At 50.9% G+C, this 23,730-nt stretch overlaps 1 protein-coding gene across 8 annotated transcripts in view; it reads left to right on the top strand.

The window, feature by feature from the left end:
* RAP1GAP2 (RAP1 GTPase activating protein 2) overlaps positions 1-23,730 on the top strand; it is a 211,556-nt gene that overhangs the window by 24,115 nt on the left and 163,711 nt on the right. For 4 of the 8 annotated variants that reach the window (XM_037022789.2, XM_037022788.2, XM_037022793.2 and 1 more), the window contains one exon: positions 11,123-11,158. The exons of 2 other annotated variants lie outside the window; for them this stretch is intronic. In XM_037022789.2, the coding sequence (XP_036878684.2) occupies positions 11,123-11,158 (36 nt within the window). Of the gene's footprint in view, positions 1-7,398; positions 7,529-11,122; positions 11,159-18,541; positions 18,683-23,730 lie in introns of those variants that run through there. 2 more of the 8 variants (XM_037022791.2, XM_037022794.2) reach the window with 2 other exon arrangements.

The raw sequence follows: 23,730 nt of genomic DNA, 5'->3' as shown, positions 1-23,730 counted from the left end.
CACAGCTGCATTTCAGGCACTGATCTGAAGGCTTAACAACATGTTAACTCATTTACCCCTCCCAGCAGCCCTATGAGGTAGGTACCATTAATTCCCCAATTTTATAGATGGGGAATCTGGTCTGAGGCACAGAGAGGTTGAGGAACTAGTGCAAAGTCACACTGCTGATAAGCAGCATGGTGGGATTTGAACCAATTCTATTCAAGTCCCTGGTGACTTTTAGGCCCCTTGCATTTGGGAACCACTAATTTATAACACTGGGCCATCTCCTTTTTCTCCTTTTGCTTCCTTTCATTCGTCATTATCTTTAATAGTGTTTATTGTTTTCCTAATTATAAAAGTAAGACATGCTTATTTCAGAAAACCTAGAAAATTCAGAAAAACACAAGGGAAAAATCATGATTCTTAGTCTCACCCTCTGAACTTTATGGCCCAGGGCATATTATTTAGCCTGTTTTAGTCCATTCAGAAATGTGCTGTGACATTTTCCCTTGTCGTTACATATACTTCTATACCTACTTTATTTTGGCTGAAATGTACTCTGTTGTGGGGAGACGCTGTCTTTCTTTAACCTACCCTTGTGGAAATTTAGATCATTCCCAGTGTTTCTTAGGACAACAATGTGCTGGGGACTCTCAAAAGTACAATTTGGTACATGATTCTGATTTTTCCCCCTTGGGATGGTGTGAAATTGGGAACAGAATTGCTGGGTCAAAAGGCATGCATATTTAAAAAATCCTTTTTATTGAAGCATAATTTATATACAGAGACATGCACAGATTTTAAGCGTACAGGTTGATGAATTTCCATGAACTTGACACACCCATGTAAAACCAACACCTGGATCCAAAAATGGGCTGCAATCTGTACTCTAGAAGCCCTCTATGTAGGCATGTAGGGATTCTGGTTTGTGTTGTCAAGTTTCCTCCAGCAAAGTTGCAAGTTTGTCTCCTTTGAGTTTTCTTAAAATCATAGCATAGACGCTTTGCTTAAAAGGCAGAGTGGATGGAAGAACCATCTGGAGTCAGGCGGTGAGAAAGAGACCCTGGTCCTTCCTTTCTGGGGTAAGACTGGCTTCCCCTCAGGATAGAAGAGGTGGTCCCAGGACTGGGATCAGTGGTCAGTTTGAGCTCCAAGTCGTTTAAGAAGGTTTTAAAGAAATGAGACTTTGTAGCTTACTCCTTCTCCTCCCCTCTTCCATTCCCTTTACTCTTCTTTGTCTTCTAGAGCAAACCATCCATATATTTAACACTATTTCTTTAAATTATAACATGTTCATAGTAAAATTAAAAATCAAGTGGCATAAGAAGGCATACAGTGCAAAGTCTCTTCCCCCAGATTTTCAGTCCTGTTTCCATTTTTTTGGAGGTAATCAAGACCATTGCTTAAGTTTCATTCTAGAAATTGTCTAGACATATATAAGAATTTACATATTTATTTACATGAAGGGGATCCTACTCTATGAACTGTCATTTTTTTTTTTTAACTTGTGTTTTTGGGATATCATCATATGGTAACACATATAAATTCTACTTCCTTCTTTTGAATGGCTACCTAGTATTCCATTGTATGCTTCCTCCACAATAAAGTCGAATAATGGTGATTTAGGTTATTTTTTGTATTTGCTGTTAGAAACAATGATATAATTAACATCTGTGTGCATAGATCTTGTCAACTTACATGAGTTTATAGATGCTTACATTTCTAAGAGTTTTTGTTATTTTAAAAATTTGGTCTAATTGTTGGCACAAAGGGTATGTGCGCTTAAAATTTGATAGACCTTTCCAAACATTTAGACACTAATGGTGGGTATGCCTGTTTCCTTATATCCTCACCCCATTATCAAGGTCTTTATTTTTTTAATCCTACCTTTACTATCTGATGGGTAAAAGTTTACACCTTACTATTACTTAAAGTTTTCTAAAATCATGACATATCTTGTAGCTTCTTTAGTGTACAGCCATGACCTGCCAGCAGTTCTCTTGGGAGGCTGGCATTACTGAGCAGATCAAAATAAACTGTGCAGTTGTATGTGGGGGTCCTGTTCTTGGAGCCCAGTTTTCACACTGGTCTCCCAAGGTACTCTTGGGATTTTTTTTTTGTCATCATCTTGCATTTCAGAACTTGTGCAATGGGAAATGCAGTCGAGCCCTTGAGATAGTAGACGTGGGGAAGGGATCAGTGCACTGTAAATCTCAGTGCAGATGTTAGGTGCCATTTTATCTCTATCCCAGTGTGTGGATTTCTAACCAGTATGGGTTTGCTGACTCTGAATGGCACTGTGCCCTATTTTCCTGGAGATCAGCGTCCTCTGCCATCACCCTTTGGCCTCACCTGACTTATAAAGGAAGCAGAGGCTAACCCAGCTTCCCCTTTGAGGAAGGGTCGTCTGAAGCCCTAATAAAGCATGTGACCTGCGCATGGCGATTCAGTGGTGGAGCTAAGAGGAGAGCGGAGTCCCACAGTGTCAGTACTGGTGCTGTCTGGAGTTTCCTGGGCTTTTCCTTTACCTGTTTCCTGGGCTTCCTTTACCTGCCTCTTCCCCACGCCTGGGAAAGGAGCTCGTCTTTTCTTCCAGCTCCCACTGGTGGCTGCAAGGACAGAGCTCACCCAGCAGAGGAAACCGCACTGTCTCTTCCTTCCCTCCTGTCCTCAGGGCCTGCAGACATGATAGAGGGGCAGCCGGCAGGGGCCTGGGCTGCCTGTCCTCCTCTGATCCCAGTCAGCTTTCTCAGCTCCAATTCCTCAAAAACCCAGTGAGTTGAGCTGGGTGTGTTCTCTGGAGCTCTGTCCTGGGACCTGGGCTCTGGCTGGGACTTGCGCCCTCAGCTGAGCTAGAACAACCTCAGGCCTCCACCAGGGAAGCCAGGGCCTTGTGACTTGGGGACCCAAAGTGTGGTCTGTGGAAGGGGCCGGGACATCCTCAGGAGAGAAGGAGGCTGTCTGGCCAAGCGTTGAAAGGATTTGGGCATTTGCTCTGTCCCACTCCGTCGTTGTTCTTTCCCAGCTGTTGAGCTGAGCTTTGCTTTCAAGGCCTTAGTTTTCCCAACTGTAAAATGGTCATGGCATGAGTCATGCCTTTCTGTAGGTTCCAGAGTCAGTGGGGCAGGTTTGATCTGGTGATGAGAACCTACTGACACAGATCATTGTACAGAACAGTGACCAAGAACTTGGGCTCTAGAGTCAGACCTTGCTCTGCTGCCATCATGCTGGGTAAATTTTGTCAAGTTCTTTAACCTCTCTGTGCCTCAGTGTTCCCATCTGTAAAATGGGGATAATAGTGTTACCACCGCAGAGGCAGTTCTGAGATTGGAATGAGCTAAGTGGCTAGGTCGGCTCTGGCACTTTGTAAACTCACAGGTTCAGGAGTTGCTGCTCCTTGCTGCCCTGTCCCCCTGGCTTCTCCTCATCTCCCTCTGATGGTCAGCAGTCTGAGTCAGCCAGGGTCTGGGTGGAAGCTGGGCTGTGTTTGGTGGGGCAGGAGGGCTGGGCCTCCACAGTGCTTCTCTTTCCTCTTGAATCACAATCCTTGCCGGAGAGCCATGGACCCAGTGCTGCTGAACCCCACACAGAAGAGGAACCGAGGGGTCAGAGAGGGAGCAACAGGAAGCTGAGCAGGACCAAGGGAGGAGGCAGAAGCATACTGAGAATGATTATAACAGCTGCCATAATGGGGTGGGAGCTCTGTGCTGATGCTTATGTTCATTTGTGATCTTGTGAGGGTGGTGCTGCAGCCACCCCATTCCACAGAGGAGGAAACTGAGGCCTGGAGAGGCTGAGTGACTTGTTGGAGGTCCCACGCCTCCACAGCCTGGGGGAGTGGGTGCTGAGCAGAGTGGCAGAGCCTCTAGAGTGGCTCTCATCACCCTCCAGAGCTTACAGAGAGAAATTAGAAGCCATCTGGAGCCTCCCTTCTCTCTGTCCAGGCCCTCTGGGGACAAGGAGGGCACAGGGTCCCAGTCCCAGTGGCTTTGAGGAAGTCCAGGGTGCCATGAGTTCTGTGCCCCCATCTGCTGTTGCAGCCGGGCCATTTGCACTCCTTGGCCAGCTGTCCGAATCCCATGGCTGTGTGTCTTCTTTGGGTACTAAGCAAGGAGCCAGAACCAGGTGGGAGAATCCAGCCCCTGAGGCCTTGAAGTGCTCCTCCCTGCCTGGTCTCTGGGCCGTTCCGCTGACCTTCAGATGCTTGGGCTCAGGCCTGCAGCCCTCCTGGGTCTGCAAACACTTGGCCGAGGTGGCCTCCCACCTGGGAGTTTACCTGGCTGTCTCCATAGACTATGAAGGCTGGCATAATGGTGCTGCGTGAGCATCTTGCAGCTGTGTCTTCTCTTAGAGTATGTTGACAGACACTGTGTGTACACACACGGTCATATGTATGTACAGATAAGAATAGAAAAGACTGGCAGTCAGAAGTGCCTAAGTTTGGTGTGACTGTAACCCTACCTCTTTATCTGACACATGAAAGCACGTGAAATGATGTGCTCCAATGAAAGCTCACCATGAACTCTCTAGCTGATAAACACATAATTTGCAAAGGGGATTTTGTTATTGTAACCCACATGACTCATGAGCCCAAGCTGTGAGCTGCATCTGGCTCTCGCAGGTGTTCTCTGCACCCAGGGGGTGCTTGGCCTGGAGTAGGGGTCGCTGTCAGTGGGGGAGCAGGCTGAGTGGCCAAGGGGCTGTTTTCACCTTCTCTCTTTCGCTCATCAAACTGTTTACCTTACCCCGGAACACGGCTGGTTAGCCAGAGACGGGTAAGATTCCTCAAGGGAGGAACAGCCTAAGACAGACACAGTCGCAGGGGGGCCATCAGGTGAGAAATTGGGGATCAACAGAGGTGAGGCTTAGAACCTCACCCCCCCTGTTTTGAGAGAAATCTTCTGCATCTGTGGATGTTTTGTGGCCCTTATCTAGCTTGGATTAATACTTAGTCTATAGGCACAGACCTGATCATCTACATTGGCCCTCTTATAGCACTAAATTATGTTTTCTACCTTTATCTTGCATCTACCTACCACTTCAGCATTTCATTAAAAAAAAAAAAGAAGGGAGAAATGTGGGATTCACATATAAATCAAGTATAAAAATCAAATGAATATTCATATTTGACCTGATTCTTTATAGTTCATAAGGCGTGATCAAAACCGAAAGTTTCTGTGATGACTGCCCTTGCACTGTTCACCATGTAAGAACTTATTCACTATGTAAGAACTTGTTCACCATGTAAGAACTTGTTCATTATGCTTTAGAAGATTGGAGACTGATGAGAATTAGGCTTGGGGTTGATTAATGATTGAACATTGACTCCCCTATACAGAATTTTATTGTTGTTAACAACCATTTGATCAATAAATATGAGAGATGCCCTCTCAAAAAAAAAAAAGCCAAAAAAAAAACACTGTTTACTTTAGTTGGGACATCCTCCATGAAGAGAGATAAATCCTACTTATTGGCTTTAGGAACAAAAGGACATCTTACCAGCTCTTATATACCGAGGGGGAGGTCTGTCTTCCAGGACAGCTGCCTGCAGGGGCACAGATGCTGTCTCAGAGCCTCCTTGTTCCCATTGCGGTCTTTGCGCCTGCCTTCCCTCTAGGTTGGCAACATTTCCCTGTGTTCTCCACATCCCCAGGCTTCTATCCTGTGGTTCAGCAGCCCTGGGGAGGATGGGAGGAAGTGTTCTAGAAATGAGTCCTGTTGGTTTCTCTTGGGTCCCCTGCGCACTCCTGAACTGGGCACTGCGTCCAGTAGGGTGGATGCCCTGGCGGGCCAGGCCTGGCCAGGTGCTCCCCTGGGTGAATGGAGCCAGAGAGTTTTGCTCAGAGCGAGGCCAAATAAATGCAGAGCAGGCAAGAAGCAAAGTGTCCATGGTACCTACTGAGCACCTTGTCGGGGTGGGGTGGGCGCAGGGCGGGTGAGATCTGGGTGTGAAATGGATGTCCAGTAGGAAGCCGGCAGTCTGATGCAACCCCCTAGGGTGAACTGCACAATCCTTCCCTTCTTGGTGAAGGTGGGGTAGATGGTGTGTCCTGAATGGAGGACCTCCAGCCTTCTGCCGAGAGCCATGGACCTCCGCTTTCCCACAGAATGGCCTTGGAGGAAAGGACCCCATACTCACCAGCCCCTAGACCTGAATTGGGCCAGGACCTTGAAGCTGCTCCTGCAGCCCATCCAGGGTGCCACCAGAGGTCCCTGAACATTGTTCCTGCTGCAGAGGAGACAAGCAAATAGAAAAGCCTGTCGTCTTTGTCTACCACCGAGGGGGTGGCCCTCTGGCACTGTAGCACAGATAATGACTCTCACAGTGGCAGCGGGGCCCCAAACAGGAAGTTGCAGAGAGGGTGAGCCAGCAGGAGAGGCCATAGGAGCCTAATTTCCCTTCCTCTACTGCCTGGGTACAGGGCCAGGGCCTATGCTCTTATACCCTGGTCTGTTGTGGCACATGTGCCACACCCCTCTAAGGGCTGTCATTAATGCCTACTGTATATTTGACAGGGTCCTTGGTGCTTGCAGAGATGAAGGCTAGCCTTTAGTTCCTGGAAGGTGCCACCCTCTCACCTCCACAACTGCCAGCATCAAGTGTGGTATTGCTGACCTCTGTCTAGATGCTGGAGGGGGTCTGTGCCTGCATATGTGTGTGTGTGCATCCCGTAGGCATGTGTGTGATCTGAGTGTGTGCCTGAGTTTGTGCACAAGTATGCTGATGTGGGAGCCCATGTGTCTAAGTCCATGTGCGAGCAGGTGTTTGTTGGGGGGGTTGTATATATATGAGATGTATGTGCAGGTGTCTCTGTCAATGTCTGTGTGAACCTGCACCTGAGTGAGCAATACCTGTGCACCTGTGTGGGTGGGTATCTGATGACACATGTGTGAGCATGCATGTCCTATGTGTACCTGTGGACCCTGTGTGTACAGATTTACACATGTGCCTGTGCCCATGTGGGTGCATGTGTATTCATGTCCACATGCATGCAGGTGTCATTACATGTGTGGGGCTGGTTTATCTGTCACGTGCTGATCCAAGCTGGAGCAGGAAGGCAAAGCCCCATCTTGGGCAGCACTAGGGAGTGAGTGTGAGGGGCCGGGTCTGCCGGGCTCCCGGAGCCTTCCAGCCAGGTCTTTCTGTCCCTTTCAGGCACAACTGTGGGAATCCTGAGGCCTTCTTTAGGGTTCCGGGAAGTCAGGGTTGCGTGGGGCTGTGCTGCCAACTTGGGCTGTGGTGCAATCTGCCAGCTGAGCCCCTTCCGGAGCTGTGGGTTCCTCTGGGTGTGGGGAAGCTGTCCTCTGCGACCTCCCCTGCCTTTTGGAGGGCAGGACACACCTCCCAACCGTGCGACTTCACCCACAGGAAGCCCAGTTTGGGGGAGGTGCCATGCTGGGTGCTCCGCCCTATACCAGTGGCCCACTGACCCTGCTGCACCACAGCGCTTTGCCAGCAGCCTTGGGGACATCGCTGGGACCCAGGGCCCAGTGGCTACACCATGTTTGGCAGGAAGCGCAGTGTCTCCTTTGGGGGCTTTGGATGGTAGGTGACAGATGGCAGGGTGGTTGAGGGATGGGAGTGTGAGCTGTGGCTGCCTGTGGGAGCGGAGGGCTCAGGTCGTGCTTGTGACGTGCTTGGGAGTAGGGCACTTTCAGATGCTGGGGCAGATTGAGGTGGACGATCCTGGTGGGGCCATCGGATACTATAAGCTTTTCCTCTCTGTCTCTTGAGCACAGTCTTCTAGGGAATCCGAAGGTTGCAGCTGGAGCCGGTGAACATGTGCCAGTGTGACTGGTTGAACGTGTGTGTCTGTGTCCGGTACTCCCATACATGCGTAGGCACTTCTGGGATGACTGTGAATGTGTGTGTCTGCAACTGCCAGCCTGTGTGGCTGTGCGGTGTGTGCCTGGCTGGGGGGTGTGCCTACGCATGTGACCTCATGTGCACTCTGTGTTTCTGAGCAGACGCTGGCCTGCGCTGCTCACCTTTCGTACCTGTGCGTGCATGTGTGTGTTCCTGTCGGTGCTGCTTTTGTGACTTCGGGCCCACTGGACCTTGGCTGCCTCCTGTCTGCAGGGGCGAACTGGGTGGCGGGGACAGGCCTGTCTCCAGAGGTCCCACCCCAGGCAGCCCATCCCAGCTCTGTAGTAGCTGAGTCTATGTTCCAGCCTCTTGCCCACCCTCAGGGCCACCTTTTGCCACTAAGCTTCCTTCTGGGATAAGGGAGAGGTCCTTTTCCCAGGGGGCCAGGAAGTGGGGAGACTGAGGTCAGAGACTTGTCTTTAGTTGCCAGCTGCTGGTAGCTTCTCCTCCTTTGTGGAACGGGGTCTAGTGGTTTTCTTTATCGGTTTCCTTTCAGCTTCTGGGCCTGGGGCATGTCAGAGGAAAGGTTCCCACTGCTGCAGGGAGGGCGGAAGGGGGTGTTCTGGTGTGGAAGCTGGTGGGCTCATGTGGGGGTGCAGGAGGCAAGGGGGAGAGGGAGGGAGGCACAGAAGGCTGTGTGGAGGTCCTCTGGTCTGCTGGCTAATTACTCCCTCCCACAGAAGTGTAGCTTTTGATTTGCTTTTCTTACTCTTTGAAAGCACTTTGTCATCCATTCTCTGGCAGGAGGGATTATGGGTATGCCATGATTTACAGATGGGGACGGTGAGGATGAGGCGTTGCCAGGGGAGCCACAGCATAGCTTGGGACCGGCTCACAGGCCGTCCTGCTGCCAGAGCCAAGGGGCTGCTGTCCTGTCCTGAGAGTGGGGTCTGGGTTTGACTCACCTAGTCTGCGTCCCAGTCAGGGAGAAGCACGTGGGTTGGGCTGGGATTCCTGCAGGTCAGGGCCCAGGCAATGAGATGGTGTCCAGGGATGTGTGGAGCAGATGGGTGAACTGTGCTTGGTACATCGTATGTGCTCAGTAGATGCTTACAGAATGACCACATGAGTTGTTGCCTACAGCAGGCATTTGGCTGGGAGTTCATTGAGTTTGAGGGGATGGCAGGGCTTCCTGATGGGGTTGGAGGCTCATGGTGAGGATCATCTGGAATGGCTGTCAGCTGGGAGGGGGTATCACCATTGGTTGGGGACTAAATTGTAAGAACCTAAAGCCCTGGTCCATTCCAGACAGTGAACAGAATCTCGGGGGGAGGTTCTTTAAAAGTTGGATGCTTGAGTGAATAACTACTAGCATCAGGGGTAGACAAAGCCATGAGAGTGAATGGCTGAGGCAGAGGAGGAAGGAGAGAGAAGGTGCCAGGGAGAACCTAGGGACTGTGCCTTCCTGTGCGGGACAGGCCTGGGTCCCAGATGCTGCCCCATTTCCTTCTCAGCCCTGCCAAGGCCCCAGCCCCACCCTTTTGGAGCCACACCCCAGCGTGGGAACCCTGTGCACAGGCTGGTGGGTAGATGTGGGTGTGGGTGCTGGGACAGGGGCTGCTGTGACCCAGAGTGCCGATGGGTGGCGTGGTGGTTGGGTGGAGGGCACCATGCCAGGAGTCCCGGCTCTAGTGCCGGCTCCACCTTAACTCACTGGGAATCTCAGATGGGACACTTCCCTCTCTGGGTCACAGTTTCCCTATACATGAATTTCTGCTTTCCCCACAACAAAGGGATGTTGTAAGGATTAAAAGAGGTTCCTTGAGAAAATATAAAGCGTCAGGGCTTAGTGTTGGGGGTATAGTTGAGTTGCCCTGGGTTACAGGTATTACAGCCAAATGTGGGGATTTGACTTCTGGGTCCAACCTCCCCCCATCTAATGGGTTGAATGGGAGAGGAGGGTCTGCATTCCAAAGGGGGTTGAGGTCCAGCGAAACCCTTGGTAACCAGCTGTGGAAGTCCCAAGGAAGGGGCCCAGGAAGTGTGTGGGGAAGAAGTGGGGAGGGCCCTGGGCCAGGAGCCTTGGGTGTGGCTTGTTTTGCTGTTGGGAGCTGGGGTCAGAGGTGCTGGAAGGCTACTCAGAGTGAGAGGGTCCTACCCCCAGCTCGAGGGCTTGGTGCTGGTTTGTGACTGCTGGGGAAGCTCTGACTGCTCCCCACGTGGCCCCTGATACCACTCCCAGCCCCAGGCCCTCTAGCCGTGTGTATGGGGAGCTTGTGGCAGAGCTGAGCTGGCTGGACAGGGGGGCTGAATGAACTTCCCAGGGCTTCAAGCATCCTAGAGGTGGTGGTGATTTTGGCACTAATGGTGATGATGATGGGGGAGGATGGTGACACTGAGGGTGATGGACATGGGGTAGTGGTGACCTGAGGGTGATGATGACACAGGGATGGTGATGATACTGATGCTGATAGTGACTGGTGGTGGTGACACCAATAGTAAGGTGACACTGGTGTTGATGCTGGTGGTTGTGACTCCTAAACAAGAGGAGACACCGACAGGGGGACTCTCACCCACTTTTCTGTCTCTGGAGAGAGGAAGGGGCCTCTTTACCAGCCAGATGGGCTGGCATATGCAGAGGGTAAAAATAGAAGCTGAGCAGCCCTCCTTGCCTTCCAGTGAGGGTGAGCGCAGGCTGGCGGAGGAGCTGGCTGCTGGGACAGTCTGCAGACATGGTCTTCCCTGCTCTGAGCCCCTGTGCCTGACCGAGCCCACCTGCCTGTGCACCCGGAGCCTGCTGTTGGGTTCTGTCCCAGGAGTGGGGTCTGTCTCCTTGGGATGGGACTGGCCGCTCCCAGAACAGGAGCGTCTCTGATACTGAGGATGCTAAGCTTGCTGGCATTTTCCAAAGCAGAAGCCCAGGAAATACTGATGTGTTGAATGTCCAGCCACCAGTGACTGAGGAACCTGGGTTGCACAGTCCTCTGGTGGAGGAGGGGTGATGAAGGGAGAGACTGCGTGCAAAGTACTTAAGATCCCTGGGTCTGGACTCAGATGCCTGGATTTAGACAGGGCCAGTGATTTTACCTGTCTGAGCCTCAGTTTCCTTATCTCTAAAATGGGAAGTATAATAGTACCCATCTCCTAGGGTTATGTGTGGCTCTAGCCCTCTCTGAGCTCATAGTCCTTCCTTCCTGGGCTGGAGGAGAACTGTCCCCTGCAGGGCCCTGCTGGTCTAGTGGGCTAGGCAACCCGGGGACCTCTTCCCTGTGGATGCTAGCTGGGAGACTTCAGCTCTGGCACTGATTGAAGCCCTTGTTTTTCTCTCGGCAGGATTGACAAGACCATGCTCGCGAGCCTGAAGGTCAAGTAAGTGGCCACTTCCTTTTATGTAGAGGTCAGAGATGGCAGCAGACTGGAGCTCCTCTGGGGGAGGTCATTTCCAACCAGGGTGTGGGAAACGTGAGTGGGGCTGTTGTATTTGTTAGATTCTCCATCTTGGTCTGGGAGGGGTCTTCTGGATTGGAGGAGGCTGGACAAGACTGTTGATTCCTGGGGCATCTGGGGAAATGGCCGATAGTGGAATGGAAGCAGCAGGCCTCAGAATGGTGGGAATGTGTATAGTTGTATAGTGGTGTCTTTTGGCTACAACTTAGGGATGTAAGAAAGATAACTGTGTTTTCTATCACCTTAATTTTTATGTGAAGCTGTTTTCTGATTTTCCTACCCCTGAAAAATTGTGCCACATAGTTCTACGACTCATAAAACACCCCAGAGTGTATGTATGCAGTCAGTTGACAATTTAGTCATCTGTTACCACACATATGTGATCCTGATCAGCCTGGCTCTGGGGATCTCTGAAGCTTCCAACACCAGATTTGGGGTCTGGGGACTGTCCGTCTTGGTTTACCATGTGTCCACTCATTCTCCTGGGAAGCAATGAGCAGGCCCACCAGTCTCCTAGAACCTTGGACTGCTCTTCCCCCACCACCTTGTTCCTTTTCTCTCCATGTTTCTGGCCAAACCATTTTGTTTACATCCTGATCCTCTTTTCCCCTTGAGGCTTAAATAAGTCAACTTTATACATATCTTCCATCTTAGAGTATGAATACTGACCAACCACCTGCTTCAATTGTGTGACTTGAAAAGGAGGACATTCTGGGAGGAAAAAATAGCATTGATCACCAGCTCGAAATATTATCTTGCCACATACAAATTAGCTCATGCATGAGAAACTCCTCCAATGAGTACCCCTTTCCTGGGGTAGCTCCCCCTGCTTATAACTCCTCCATCTCAGCTAAAAGGTTTCCCAAGCTGACCCTCCTCTCCCGAGCCATTCAGTGGCCAGTCCTGGGTATTAGCCTTTGGTGCAGGTCCCTTGGCAAAACAGCCAGTCTTGAGAGTTGACATATAAGTGGGTCAAAAAATAAGAGGCTCCCCACTCTGCTTTGCTTTGCTCAGAAGGGTGAGGGTGGGCAGGTAGCAGAGCCGGGGTGGATGGTTTTCAGTCTCTGTAGAGTTGACACCAGGGGTGCAGTGGGAGCAGTCTTTGAAGACTGCCTGGAGGAGGTACCTTCTAAAGCATCTCTTAAAGATGGGGCAGGACAGTGGGTCCCCCTGTGCCTGTGCTGGTTAGCAGGGAGTGTCAGTAGAGACCAGTGCTCCAGGCAAGTCACTCTGGGACAAAGACACTTAACCTCTCTGGATGGAAGTTTCCATATCCTCTGTCCAATGAGTGCAACAATGTACTAGACTTCCTATCAGCATGCTGAATGATGCTAGGTGTAAAGCAGAGTTACTAAGGGGTGTAAAGTGGTAGGAGTGTTTCTTTTGGTGCTGTCTTGGGACATCTAGTTCAATTTCACAAGCATATATTGAGGGCCTGTTTGTTTTAACTGGTCAAGATATATGTGACCTGGAAGGGAACTAATTACAAGGTAGTATGGAGGGCCAGAGATGTGGGCCAGTGTTGAATCTGGGACCTCAACGGGGTCTCTGGGTATCTGGGAGACAGTCTGAGAGTGTAGACACTGGGGAGGTGGTGTAGGACTGTGCTCTTATGTGTGTTTGGTTACGATTATTTTGATTGCAAGAAATCCAGTGTAATCTCGTTAAGCACAAGATGGAGTTTATGGAAAAAATCCCAGAGTGCCTCAGGGAACTTCAGGGGAGAAGGTGGAACTACAGTTGAGGAGAGGTTGAACAGGACCTGGAAACCATCCCCATCAAAAATCCCAGTTACTTTCTTTGCACAAATTGATAAACTGATCCTAAAATTCATACAGAAATTCAAGGATAATCTTGAAAAAGAAGAACAGAGTTAGAAGACTGTACTTCCATATTTCAGAATTTGCCACAGAACTGCAGTAATCAAGACAGTTTCGTACTGGCATAAGGATAGATATAGATCAATGGAGTAGAATTCAGAGTCCAGAAATAAACCTTTACATTTATGGTCAATTAATTTCCAACAAGTGTTGAAAATCATGACAATTCAATAGAAAAAAACAGTCTTTCCACAATGTGCTGGGACAACAGATACAAAAGAATGAAACTGAACCCTTCTCTTACACTGATTACAAAAATGAACTCAAAATGGATCAAAAACCTAAATGTGAGAGCTCAAAGTATAAAACTCTTAGAAGAAAACTTAGATGAAACCATTGTGATCTGGATAAGGCAGTGGTTTCTTAAATATGACCCCAAAAGTACAAACATTAAAAAGCAGCTGATAAATTGGATTTCATCAGCACTGAAAACTTTGAAGTTTTTAAATTAAAAAGTTTTTGAAGTTAAAAAGGACACACCATTAAGAAAGTGAAAGACAACCCACAGAATGGGAGAAATATTTGCATAACACATATCTGGTAAGGGACTCATCTCTAAAATATATAATGAACTCTTAATCACTCAGCAATACAAGACAAGGAACACAATTAAAAGTTGGCCAAAGGATCTGAACAGACATTTTTCTAAAGAAGATACGTAAATGGACAATAAGCGCATGAAAAGATATTCAGTGCCCTAGCCATCAGGGAAAAGCACATCAAAACCACAGTGAGATACCACTTCACACCCACTAAAATGACTATAATCAAAAAGTCAGATAATGACTGATGTTGGTGAGGATGTGGAGCAATTGGAACCCTCATACCCTGTTTCTGGGGATGTAAAATGGTGCAGCTGCTTTGGAAGAGAATCTGGCAGTTTCTCCAAAGGTTAAACATAGTTACCATATACCAGCAATTCCTTCATTAAGTATATATGCTAGAGAAATGAAAATATACGTCTATATGGAAACATACGAGAATATTCATAACAGCATTATTAATAAGAGCTCAAAGTGGAAACAACCCAAATGTCCATCAACCGCTCAATGGATAAACAGAATGTAACATATCCATACAATGCCATCTTATTTGGCCATGAAGAAGAGTGAAGTACCGACATGAGTTACAACATAGAACCTTGAAAACATTATGCTAAGGGAAAGTCACAAAACCCCAAATATGCAAATAAGCGATATCCATAGAGATTGCTTGGAATGAGCAAATCCATAGAGACAGAAAACAGATTCGTGGTTTTCTAGAGTTGGGAGGTTGTTAGGGGGAATAATGGGAGTGAACTAAAGGATATGCACTTGTTTTGGGGCTGATGAAAATGTTCTGAAACTAGATGGGGTAATGGTTATACAACCTTGTGAACATGCTAAAAACTATTGAATTGTACACTTTGAAGTGGTGAATTGTATTTTATATAAATTGCATTTCAATAAAGCCGTCAAAAAAGAGAGAATCTCTTTGGCCCAGGTTGGGCTAGTTATGTACTCATAAAATGTGACTCTTGTGGCCACTTCTCTATGTGGGAAGAGTTCTCAAGAGGGAAGGTGGATTGTGGGCTGGCGGACACCATAAGAGGTTGTATCTAGCTATGCCCACTACCCTGGGACTAAATGGGAGATGGATACCCTTTCCCCTGCCCCTCCACCTCTCCCCATTGACAGCACCTAATACGGAGTTCTGCCTGGATGCCCAGCTGTGGCTCTGCTCGCTGCCAGGTCCATTAGGCAGCCAGATGCTCAAGCTGGAGCTCTCCAGACACCAAGATAAGCTTCTTTATGCCTCTGCTGGGTGAAACATCTGTCTCTGTACTGGTGCAGCCCATTGACTTCTCTGCTGAGCACAGATACCCCTGGGCTCCTCCCCCAGGGACCCGGTGTCCTTGACAAGAAGACAGCCATGTGCCTTCTGGAGCCTGGAGCCATCTTTGGGCCATGCAGCTCTGAAGGTGGGGGTTATGGCCACTGAACTTACTTTGGGCTGAGTTTTCATTGTAGTTTTCCTGAGGTTTCACAAACTCCTCAAGTTTCACAGCTACCATTACTCTGTGCATTTTATAGATGAGAAAATGGAGGCTCAGAAAGTTTAGGAAACTTGTCGTGAAGTTGGGATTTGAATCCAGGTCTTACTTGGTGGATGGTTCCATCCGGGCTGGAGCTAAATAGCTCTTGGCACCCACCCTGCCCTGCTTTCCCACTCTTACCCCATGCACTTGGGGGCCTTGTACATAGAGAGTCTGTGTCTTGAGTCTTGGCCACAAAATGCACCTCTGCCTCCACAGCACTGAGGCTGAGGGCCAGTCCCCTGCTGGAGGCTTAGGTTGAATGGTATCTGTGGAGTCTGAGTGATGGGGACCCTCAGAAGTATGGGGCACGGGGGCAGGGAGCCACACAGGGACACTGGAGAGCAGGGCAGTGGCAGTGTATGCAGGAGAAAGAGTTGGGAAGACCAGGTTTTAGTTTCAGATGAGCAAATAGGCAAATGACTAACCTCTCTGAGCCCTTGTTTCCCCATCAGTAAAATGGGAGGATTGGACTAGTGTCTAACCTGCCGTCTTGTAGCTTTGACGTTCTAGGAGTTTGCCTTCATGACTTGTCCTCTTGTATTTCTCCCAGGATCTGGATGATAATGGGGGCTTGCTGTTGAATAAGTGAATGCATGCATGCATGCATGCATGCGTGAATATCTTTGAGAGCAGGGGTTCTGCACATTTCATCTCTGGCTCCCTCGGATGGAACACCATGCCTGGCGCAGTGCAGGTTCTCAGTCTATATTTTCTGAGGGAATCAATCATGGTCCATCATGACTAGCCCATCGCATGTGGGTGGGGAGTGGAGAGAAAGAGGCAGTGTCAGCTGGTGGGCTACACCCTCCAGCCTGCTCTGGGGCCGCGTGGGGTAAGGGTCCTGTCTGCGGTAGTGGAGCTGTAGTCAGACTAGATTCCTCCAGAGAAGAGCCCAGGCTGGCAGGACCGGTGCCTGAATGATGGGGTTTGCTCAAGGAGGTGCCTGAAGCAGCATCCAGAGGGTGAGGACTGAGCTGGGAGCCTCAGTCCTCTCTCCTTTTGCTTCCCCCTGTCCTCCTCCCAGAGACCCCTGGCTTCTTTGCTGAGGAAAGAGCTGTGTGTTTGTGTGTGTCTGTTGTCTGCACAGGCTGGTAAGCCGTGCTCAGCTGTCCGAGATGGTCGTCATCACAGGGACTGGCCGTAGTGGAACACGGTGGGCTTGGGGATGGTTCCCTGCAGCTGGTCTCCACTGCCTGGGGTATAGTATCAGGCACACTCCTGATGATGGGAAAATCTAGAACATGTTGTCTTGTAGGAAAAAGAGTACAACTTTTTAGCTGATGGTCCCAGCTCTTGGTCACTAGGACTGGCTTCTCTGAGTAGAGAGAAAGCACGTGATGGAGCCTAGAGGCGACTGTGTCCTCTTATTTCTTCCTCAGGAGAGGGAGGAATAGGGCCTGGAGGAGCCCAAGCTCCCAGCAGCCTGTCTGGGGGCAGCATTTCAGCTGTCCTGTGGTTTGTCCAAAAGATGCCACGAAGCCACCTCTATCTAATCTAGGTGTCAGATTTCACCAGCTATCAAAATCCTGTTAGAGGTGAGGTGGCTGCACAGAGTAGGAGCAGATAGAGTGTGTGTCTTCCCTTGGCCTCGGGGGTCCCTGATGGCAGTTGCTGGAGCCGTTGACCATGCAGGATGGGGGCTTGCTACATCTGGAAAGCTCAATTTCTTGCTATGTCATAGCCTTTTTAAATGTAGGGCTTCCATCCCTGTTCTGTGAGAATTACACACAAAATCTAGATGATTACCTATACTCTCTCAGTGGTGTTAGCAAGGCCACATTCTCATTTCATGGGGACAGAGCAGAGTCAGGGCCCAGTCTCTGCCTCCAGAAACCCTACCCCTCCTATAGTCTGCCCCTTGATTCCAATTTAATGGCTTTTTTCATGCATTGGTTGAGGGCCATGATCACCAATTCATTTGCCCATCTCCCACCAAGTCTTTACTGTGGATTGCAAGAATTCTTCAGGCAACACAAAGATGTTCTAGAACCTTCTGGGGCTGCCCTGGCTTAGTCAACTGCTCTCTTCCACACCTAGGGCATCTACTGAGAGTGTGCTCGTGTTGTCAGGGTTGGGGAGCTTTATGTTTTGGGGGGTGGTTATAAGGTGGAGCTGTTCAGCTCATATTTGCTGGGTGCCTGCATTCCAAGCCCAGTGCTAGGCCCGGTGCTGGAACGGAAATAAAGGTGAATAAGACAGTCTCTGCTCACTCAGGAAAGCGTCCAGCCCTGCGGGGGGCAGACACCCAGACAGTTGCAGAGGATCATGATAAGTGCTAACAGAGGTGTCCTTAGAGAGGGTGGAGGGGGCTTGCTGGAGACATGGACCGTCTGCAGGGGGAATACTCACCCTCACCGCCCAGGAGAGGCACAGGGTGGGAGGGGCCTGGGTGCCATCACTACGACTGGATGGAAAACAGGTGGCAATGCAGGGACAGGCTGGGCCACATCTGGGAGACTAGGACAGCTGCATCGGGGCTGGGACTGCTTCTTTGGGTGACTGGAAACCATTGAAGACTTCTAAACTAGGGAGTAATGTGGCCATGTTTGGGTCAGAGGACTCCCTGTCAGCCCTCTGCTGACTCCTTGGAGAGGTCGGAGGCCAGGGCAGGGGCAGTGGAGCTGGGGAGATGGACAGATTGGAGACTGTCACGGAGGTGGACTTCCCAGCCCTGTTGGTTTGGATGTGGGAGAAGAGGGCAAGGGAGCGGTTACGGTGGAGACTCAAGTTTCTGGGCAAGCCCTTGGGTGGATGTTGGTCCTATGTAAGGAGATGAGGGAGGGAGGAACGCTCTGAATATCCAGTCTCCACTCTGCCTGTCTCCTCTGCCCTCCAGAGTGGCGGCTTAGATCCTGACCCTTATGCCTACTCCCCCAAAGGAGGCGACAGAGGAGAGGAGCGTGTCTAGTGGTGCAGGAGCTGGTCTAGGGCCAGGAAACAGGCCAAGCAGGTGTGCTCCCGGTGGGTACTGGCTGCTGCTGCCCCTGTAACTGACAGCTGACACCCGCCCACCACATATGCAGGGAACCCACTTTCAGACACATTCCAGGTGGGGTTGAGGGGAATGTCCCCGTTTCTGTCTCAAGTATCAGGCCCTGGTTCATCGATTTCTTTAGGATGGGCCCTGAGCATGAGAACAGTGTTGGCATGTGTGTGTGTGTGTGTGTATGCTTCCCGTGCAGGTGGACATGAGCTTTGAGGGCCATGTGGGTGCCTGTGTGGTGCCTTTTTTTGGCTTTAGCGAGTTCCTATGGTAACCACGAACATGTCTGTTTTGGGATCTGGAGTCTCCAGGCGTGAGTGGCTACAAAGAGAAGCAAGGCGGGCGGGTGCTTCGCTGGCAATTGGGCTGTGGCCTGACTTCATTGCCAGGCACTGGGGATGCATCTGGAGGTGCTATTTGCCAGGCAGCAAGGTCTGCAAACTGTAGGGATTCGTGTGCTCCTGGCCCTCATCCCGGCTGGTCCCCACCATGCCCAGGAAGCCCTGGTGAGTCCCTGTTCCAATTCTTGATGGACAAATACTTCCCTGGGTCTTGAGTGGGTCTTGTGGCATCTGCTAATGGGCAAGCAGGGTGCTGGCTGGCAGCTTGAGCCAGTAGGTACTCAGCATTGGGGCTCTTCTAAGATGGGTGTGGGCCTGCAGGAGGGCCTCTGCTGAGATGCCTGGGCCCTGTGGGGGTGTTCTCCGTGTGACTGGTGAACTGATGGCCCTTGTCAGTCCCATAGGGCATGGCTAACTGTGGGGAACAGGGCAGAGTTGCAGGAGAGCAGAATGTGCATGGGCAGCCTGTGGCCTGCCAGCCTGGGCCCAGCTCTCCCTGGAGGGCCTCCCCTACTGTGTTCAGCTCCCTGAAGGAGTCCTTGTAGATCCCCAGGCCTCTGGCCACGCATTTGAGCTTCTTCACAGGTCTCCCTAGGCCCAGAGGTCTGCCGGCCTGGCCTGGATGGTAAGGCTCAGAGTCCCGTGGAGAGGGTTGGAGGGCTTTGCTTGCCTCACCAGGAGCTGGATTTGGCTAGGCTGGGGAATCGCTCTAAATGGGCTTTGGGAGGAGGCTGCGGTTGCCACACTGTGTGTCCCTTGCGCTTCCTGTCCACACATTGTGGACCTGTCACCCCTTGCCACCTTTCAGAGAGGCCCCTGGTAGACAGGGCTCACATGTCCAGGAGTGGTGAGGGTGTGGTGCACGCTGCTGTCCCCTTCCTCCTGCTGGCCCCTCCGGGGCAGGGAGTGGGCATGGCAGTGTCAGGAGGGGATGTAGATGGCACCTCTGACTTGTGCTGGGAGGGCCTCCCCAGGGGCTAGCTGCTCCCCTGCCTCTGACAAACCCCCGGGTGAGGCTACCCTGGGTTGGGGGTGTAGGGCAGGGGATGCTGGGTCTGGCTGTGGGGTTGACCTAGTGAGGGGCAAGGCGAGCAGGCAAGTTGATGTTCTCTGCTCTTTCCAGGTCATGCAGTCCTTCCCTTGCTGGGAGGCTGAGCCCAGAGCATACTCCTGGCAGGGTTCCCTGGGAGCGCTGAGGGAGGGAGAGGGGAGCCTTGAGAAGAGATCTGCAGATCTCAGGAATCCTTGAATCTTAGGACTGGAAATAAAAAAGTCAGATCAGCACAATGTGAATCCCTTGTGTCCCTAAAATGAGTTACCCAGCCTGAGCTTGGCTACTTCCAGTGCTGGGGGAGCTCATTACTTTGTACGGATGCCTTTTCTGTTGCAACATGGCTCTGGGTGTTTCAGATCTGACCATTCATTATTTGCCTCTGTAGCTGCCATTTCTTGCACCCCCCACCCAAACAAGGCTAATCCCACTCTCTCCTGAGGGCCCTTCCGATTCGGAAGGTGGCTCCTGACCCCTGCGTCTTCTCTGCTCCTGGCTGGTCATCCTGCCCCTCAGCTGTGCTGGGATCTCTTGCTTCTGGGCTGGTCTTGGCTGGAAGGGTTCAGGTTTTCCTGGCTTCATATCAAAGAGGGGTTGACCCAGGCAGCTTGTGGGAGCCCAGTGGACGTGAGGATAGACAACTAGAGGGCATGGGCACCAATCTTATTTGCAGATCAGTATGCTGAGACCCCCAAGCCAGGGATGTTTGTGGCTTGAGATGACCCAGCACCAAGGTGGTGGATGCTGGACCGGGACCGGAGCGTCAGCTCTTGGGCTCCGCGAGGCTCCTGGCCCCTTCCTGCTTCTCCCGACTCCTCCACGGTTGCAGATTTCTGACTTAGGACCTCATTGCTTCTTTCTGAAGACAGCTCTGATGCCTGCGTGGATCTGGTGGGGCCATGTACCGCTGTGGGGAGGGGTCTGGGGTCAGGTATCTGTACTCTGCATGACGGACGCTGTCTGTCTCCCCAGATCTTTGCAAGAGAAGGTGGAAATCTGGAGTTTTAGGCTATCTTGACAACTAACTCAAGCCCTGTGGCCTATGGGGTACCAGTGTGTCACCTCTGCTCTGGGAGTATCATCTCTCTCAGGTCTTGGCGCCTGTCTCCCTGTGGGCTATCCCCTGTCCCTCTCCCCAGGCCACCCTTTCGCCAGTGCTCCCCCTGCCTTTAGCTGAGGATTGATTGTTTCCTGCTCTGCCCTCAGATTGGACTTACTCTCAGTTAACCTTGTCTGTCTTCAAAATCCAGTTCTTTCTCTGTCCCTGGGGTGTGAAGCCCTTGAGTCACAGGTCCTCACCCACCCTCTGGGTTCTGGCCCAGGGACCCTGGCGTGGGGATGGCCCCCAGCCCCAGCCAGGGTGCAAGGCAGCCTTGGTTGTGCTGCCTCCCCCCAGAGCCTTCCCTTTCTGGCGTTAGCTTTCACTGTCTGTGGTCCTCAGCAGGTTGGTTGACCCTCCCTTCCCTCCCGAGGCAGAGTCCCAACCTCTCTGCACTTTGCTATCACCTGGGAGGCTTTAAAAAATTCTTATGCCCAGGTTGCAGCCAATTCCAGAATTGGAAATCAGAATGTCTGGGGTGGGACCCAGCGCCAGTATGTTTCAGAGGTCCCCAGGTGATTCCAATGTGCAGCAAAATTTGGGACCCCCTGTCCCAGGAGTAAGCAGGAGTGCCTGTGAGTGGGTGAGGTGGGGCTGCATGTTAGATGGCTCCGGGAGAGGGAGTCACCCTAGGCTGGGGGTTCTGTTGACCCTGGGGCTGCAGGAACCTTTGTTTTGGGGACCGCCCTGTGTACTGTGGGGTGTCGAGTTGCTAGCCCCTCTGGGATGCCAGCAACCCACCCCCCTAGTAGTGACCATCAAAAATGTCTCCAGACCTTGCTGAATTCTGGGGTGGGGGTATAAAAGCCCCTCCCACCCCCCCGAGAACCCCTGCTCCAGGCCCAGCCAGGTTCACCTTTACAGCATTTTAAGATATGTGCAGAAGAAAAGGCTACTACCCAGTGAGCCTGTCTTACTGGTTAGTTCATGGGCTTTGAGTCAGGCAGCGTAGGTTTAAAACCTGCGTTTGCCGGCTAGGTGACCTTGGGCAAGCCATTTAACCTCTCTGTACCTTAGTACATTGCTAGGTTTTTTTTTCTATTCTTACAACCTGTGCCACCTCTTGACCTTAAGCTGCAGACAGATGGCGTGACTTGCTGTTTTCTGGCACTTTTCAGCCTTGATGTCTTTGCTTATGCTGTTTTCCTGGCATGAAACGCTTTCAATTCTTCCTGCCCCTTGTGGTCTGGTGGTTTCTGCCAGTGTCCCTCTCCCCTTGCGATCTGAGGAGGCTGTGGGGGCCTCTAGGGTGCTCAGCCTGGGCTCCCTCACTGCTGTCCAGGTGAGGTGGCCGGCCCCTCCCTGCCTCGGGCTGAACTGTGAACGAGCAGGTTACCACAGTGTCATCTTCCACCCCACACCCAGCTCATTCTGAGAGGGTGGAGTGGGCGGAAATCCGTGCCTGGCAGACCACAAAGCCACATAACTGACTTCTGGAGTCCTGCCCTGGGGAGGGGGTGTATGTGTGCATGAGGGCCCCATTAGTTGTCTTGCTGCTGTCAGAGGCCATCTGGAATCGAGGAGCTTCGGGCCAGAGGCTTTCTCACACCCATTTCTGGGCTCAGGAACAGGACCGCACGGGACAGTCCCTGTTCTCACCCTGCCAAACCCTGTCAGCCAGCGCAGCCTAGGCTGGACCGGTGGTTGCCCAGCCTGGCTGCAGTGCAGACCCACCCGGGAAACTGCTTCCTCAGGCCTGGGTGGGGCCCAGGAAATCTGTGTTATCAGAGCCAGCTGGGTTTGCAGCTGTTTGGGAACCAGTGACATTTACAGCTCTCGCCCCCCACCAGTACAGATGCAGTGGTTATGTTCGCGTGCTCTGGGTGACCTTGGGCAAGTTACACAACCTCTCTGGCTTCAGTTTCTTTCTCTGTGGATAATAATAGTACCTACTATAGATACTGTTGTTAAAAGATTTAGAGGAGATCGTCTAGGTGAAGCATGGAGCACAATGTCTGTTACATAGTTAACGCTTGGTCACATTACCTGCCATAATATTTCTGATGTTAGTAATAATAGTCCTGGACTGTATGGACACATAACCATATGACATGTCCACACGCATGAAAGTACACTGACATGGGCAAACTCGTACCATATGCACCCAGACCCAGGCCCGCTGCCGAGGACAGACACGGGCAGGTGGTAGGCATGCATGAGTCAGTGGTCCCTCTGTAAACATCAGGAGGGCAGACATGTATATGGGAGGCCTGGATGATCGGGGCTTTTATTTTATGCACGCTCTGACATTATTCCTGGAGTTAGCAGCACCTGGGCTAAGCTCTGGGAGCCCAAGGTGCCCCTGGTTTCCATAGTAACCACAACGCAGTGAAAAAAGGAGGCAGGAAGAGGCGGAGATGGCCTGTGCCAGCTGTGAGGGGCAGCCTGCCAAGGGCCTTGTTTCCACACCCTTGGCCATACTGAGGCTCTGGTCTTGTTTGTTGACATGGCAAACCTCTGTGTACTGATGACTCAGAATGGACAGTTAACGTTTGTTGCACTTTTTTTAACCCTTTAAAAATGGTGGTAAAATATGTGTAGTGTAAAATTTAGTATTTTATGCATTTTTAAATCATACCATTCAGTGGCGTTTAGTATAGTTCATACTGTTGCACAACTATTACCAATGTCCATTTCTAGAACTTTTTTATTATCCAGACTGACACTCTGTACCCATGAAACATTAGCTCCTCATCTTCCCCTCCCCACGCCTGGCACCCACCATTTTACTTCCTGTCTCTATGAATTTGACTCTGCTAGGGACCTGATATAAGTGGACTCCTACCGTATTTGCTCTTCTGCATCTGGATTATTTCACTTAACATAATGTCTTCAGGGTTCATCCATGTTGTAGCATGTGTCAGAATTTCCTTCCTTTGTAAGGGTGAATACTATTCCATTGTACGTGTACAGTGGGCACTGGGACTTCTGGGCTGTTCTGAATAATGCTGCTGTGAACACGACTGTATAAATATCTGTTTGAGACCCTGCATTTGGTTCTTTTGGGTATATACCCAGAAGCAGAATTGCTAGTTCATATGGTGATTCTATATTAAATTATTT

Source organism: Manis javanica, chromosome 4 (assembly GCF_040802235.1).
Source record: "Manis javanica isolate MJ-LG chromosome 4, MJ_LKY, whole genome shotgun sequence".
In the NCBI taxonomy this organism is placed as follows: domain Eukaryota; kingdom Metazoa; phylum Chordata; class Mammalia; order Pholidota; family Manidae; genus Manis; species Manis javanica.
This window is presented reverse-complemented; position numbering and strand designations above follow the sequence as displayed.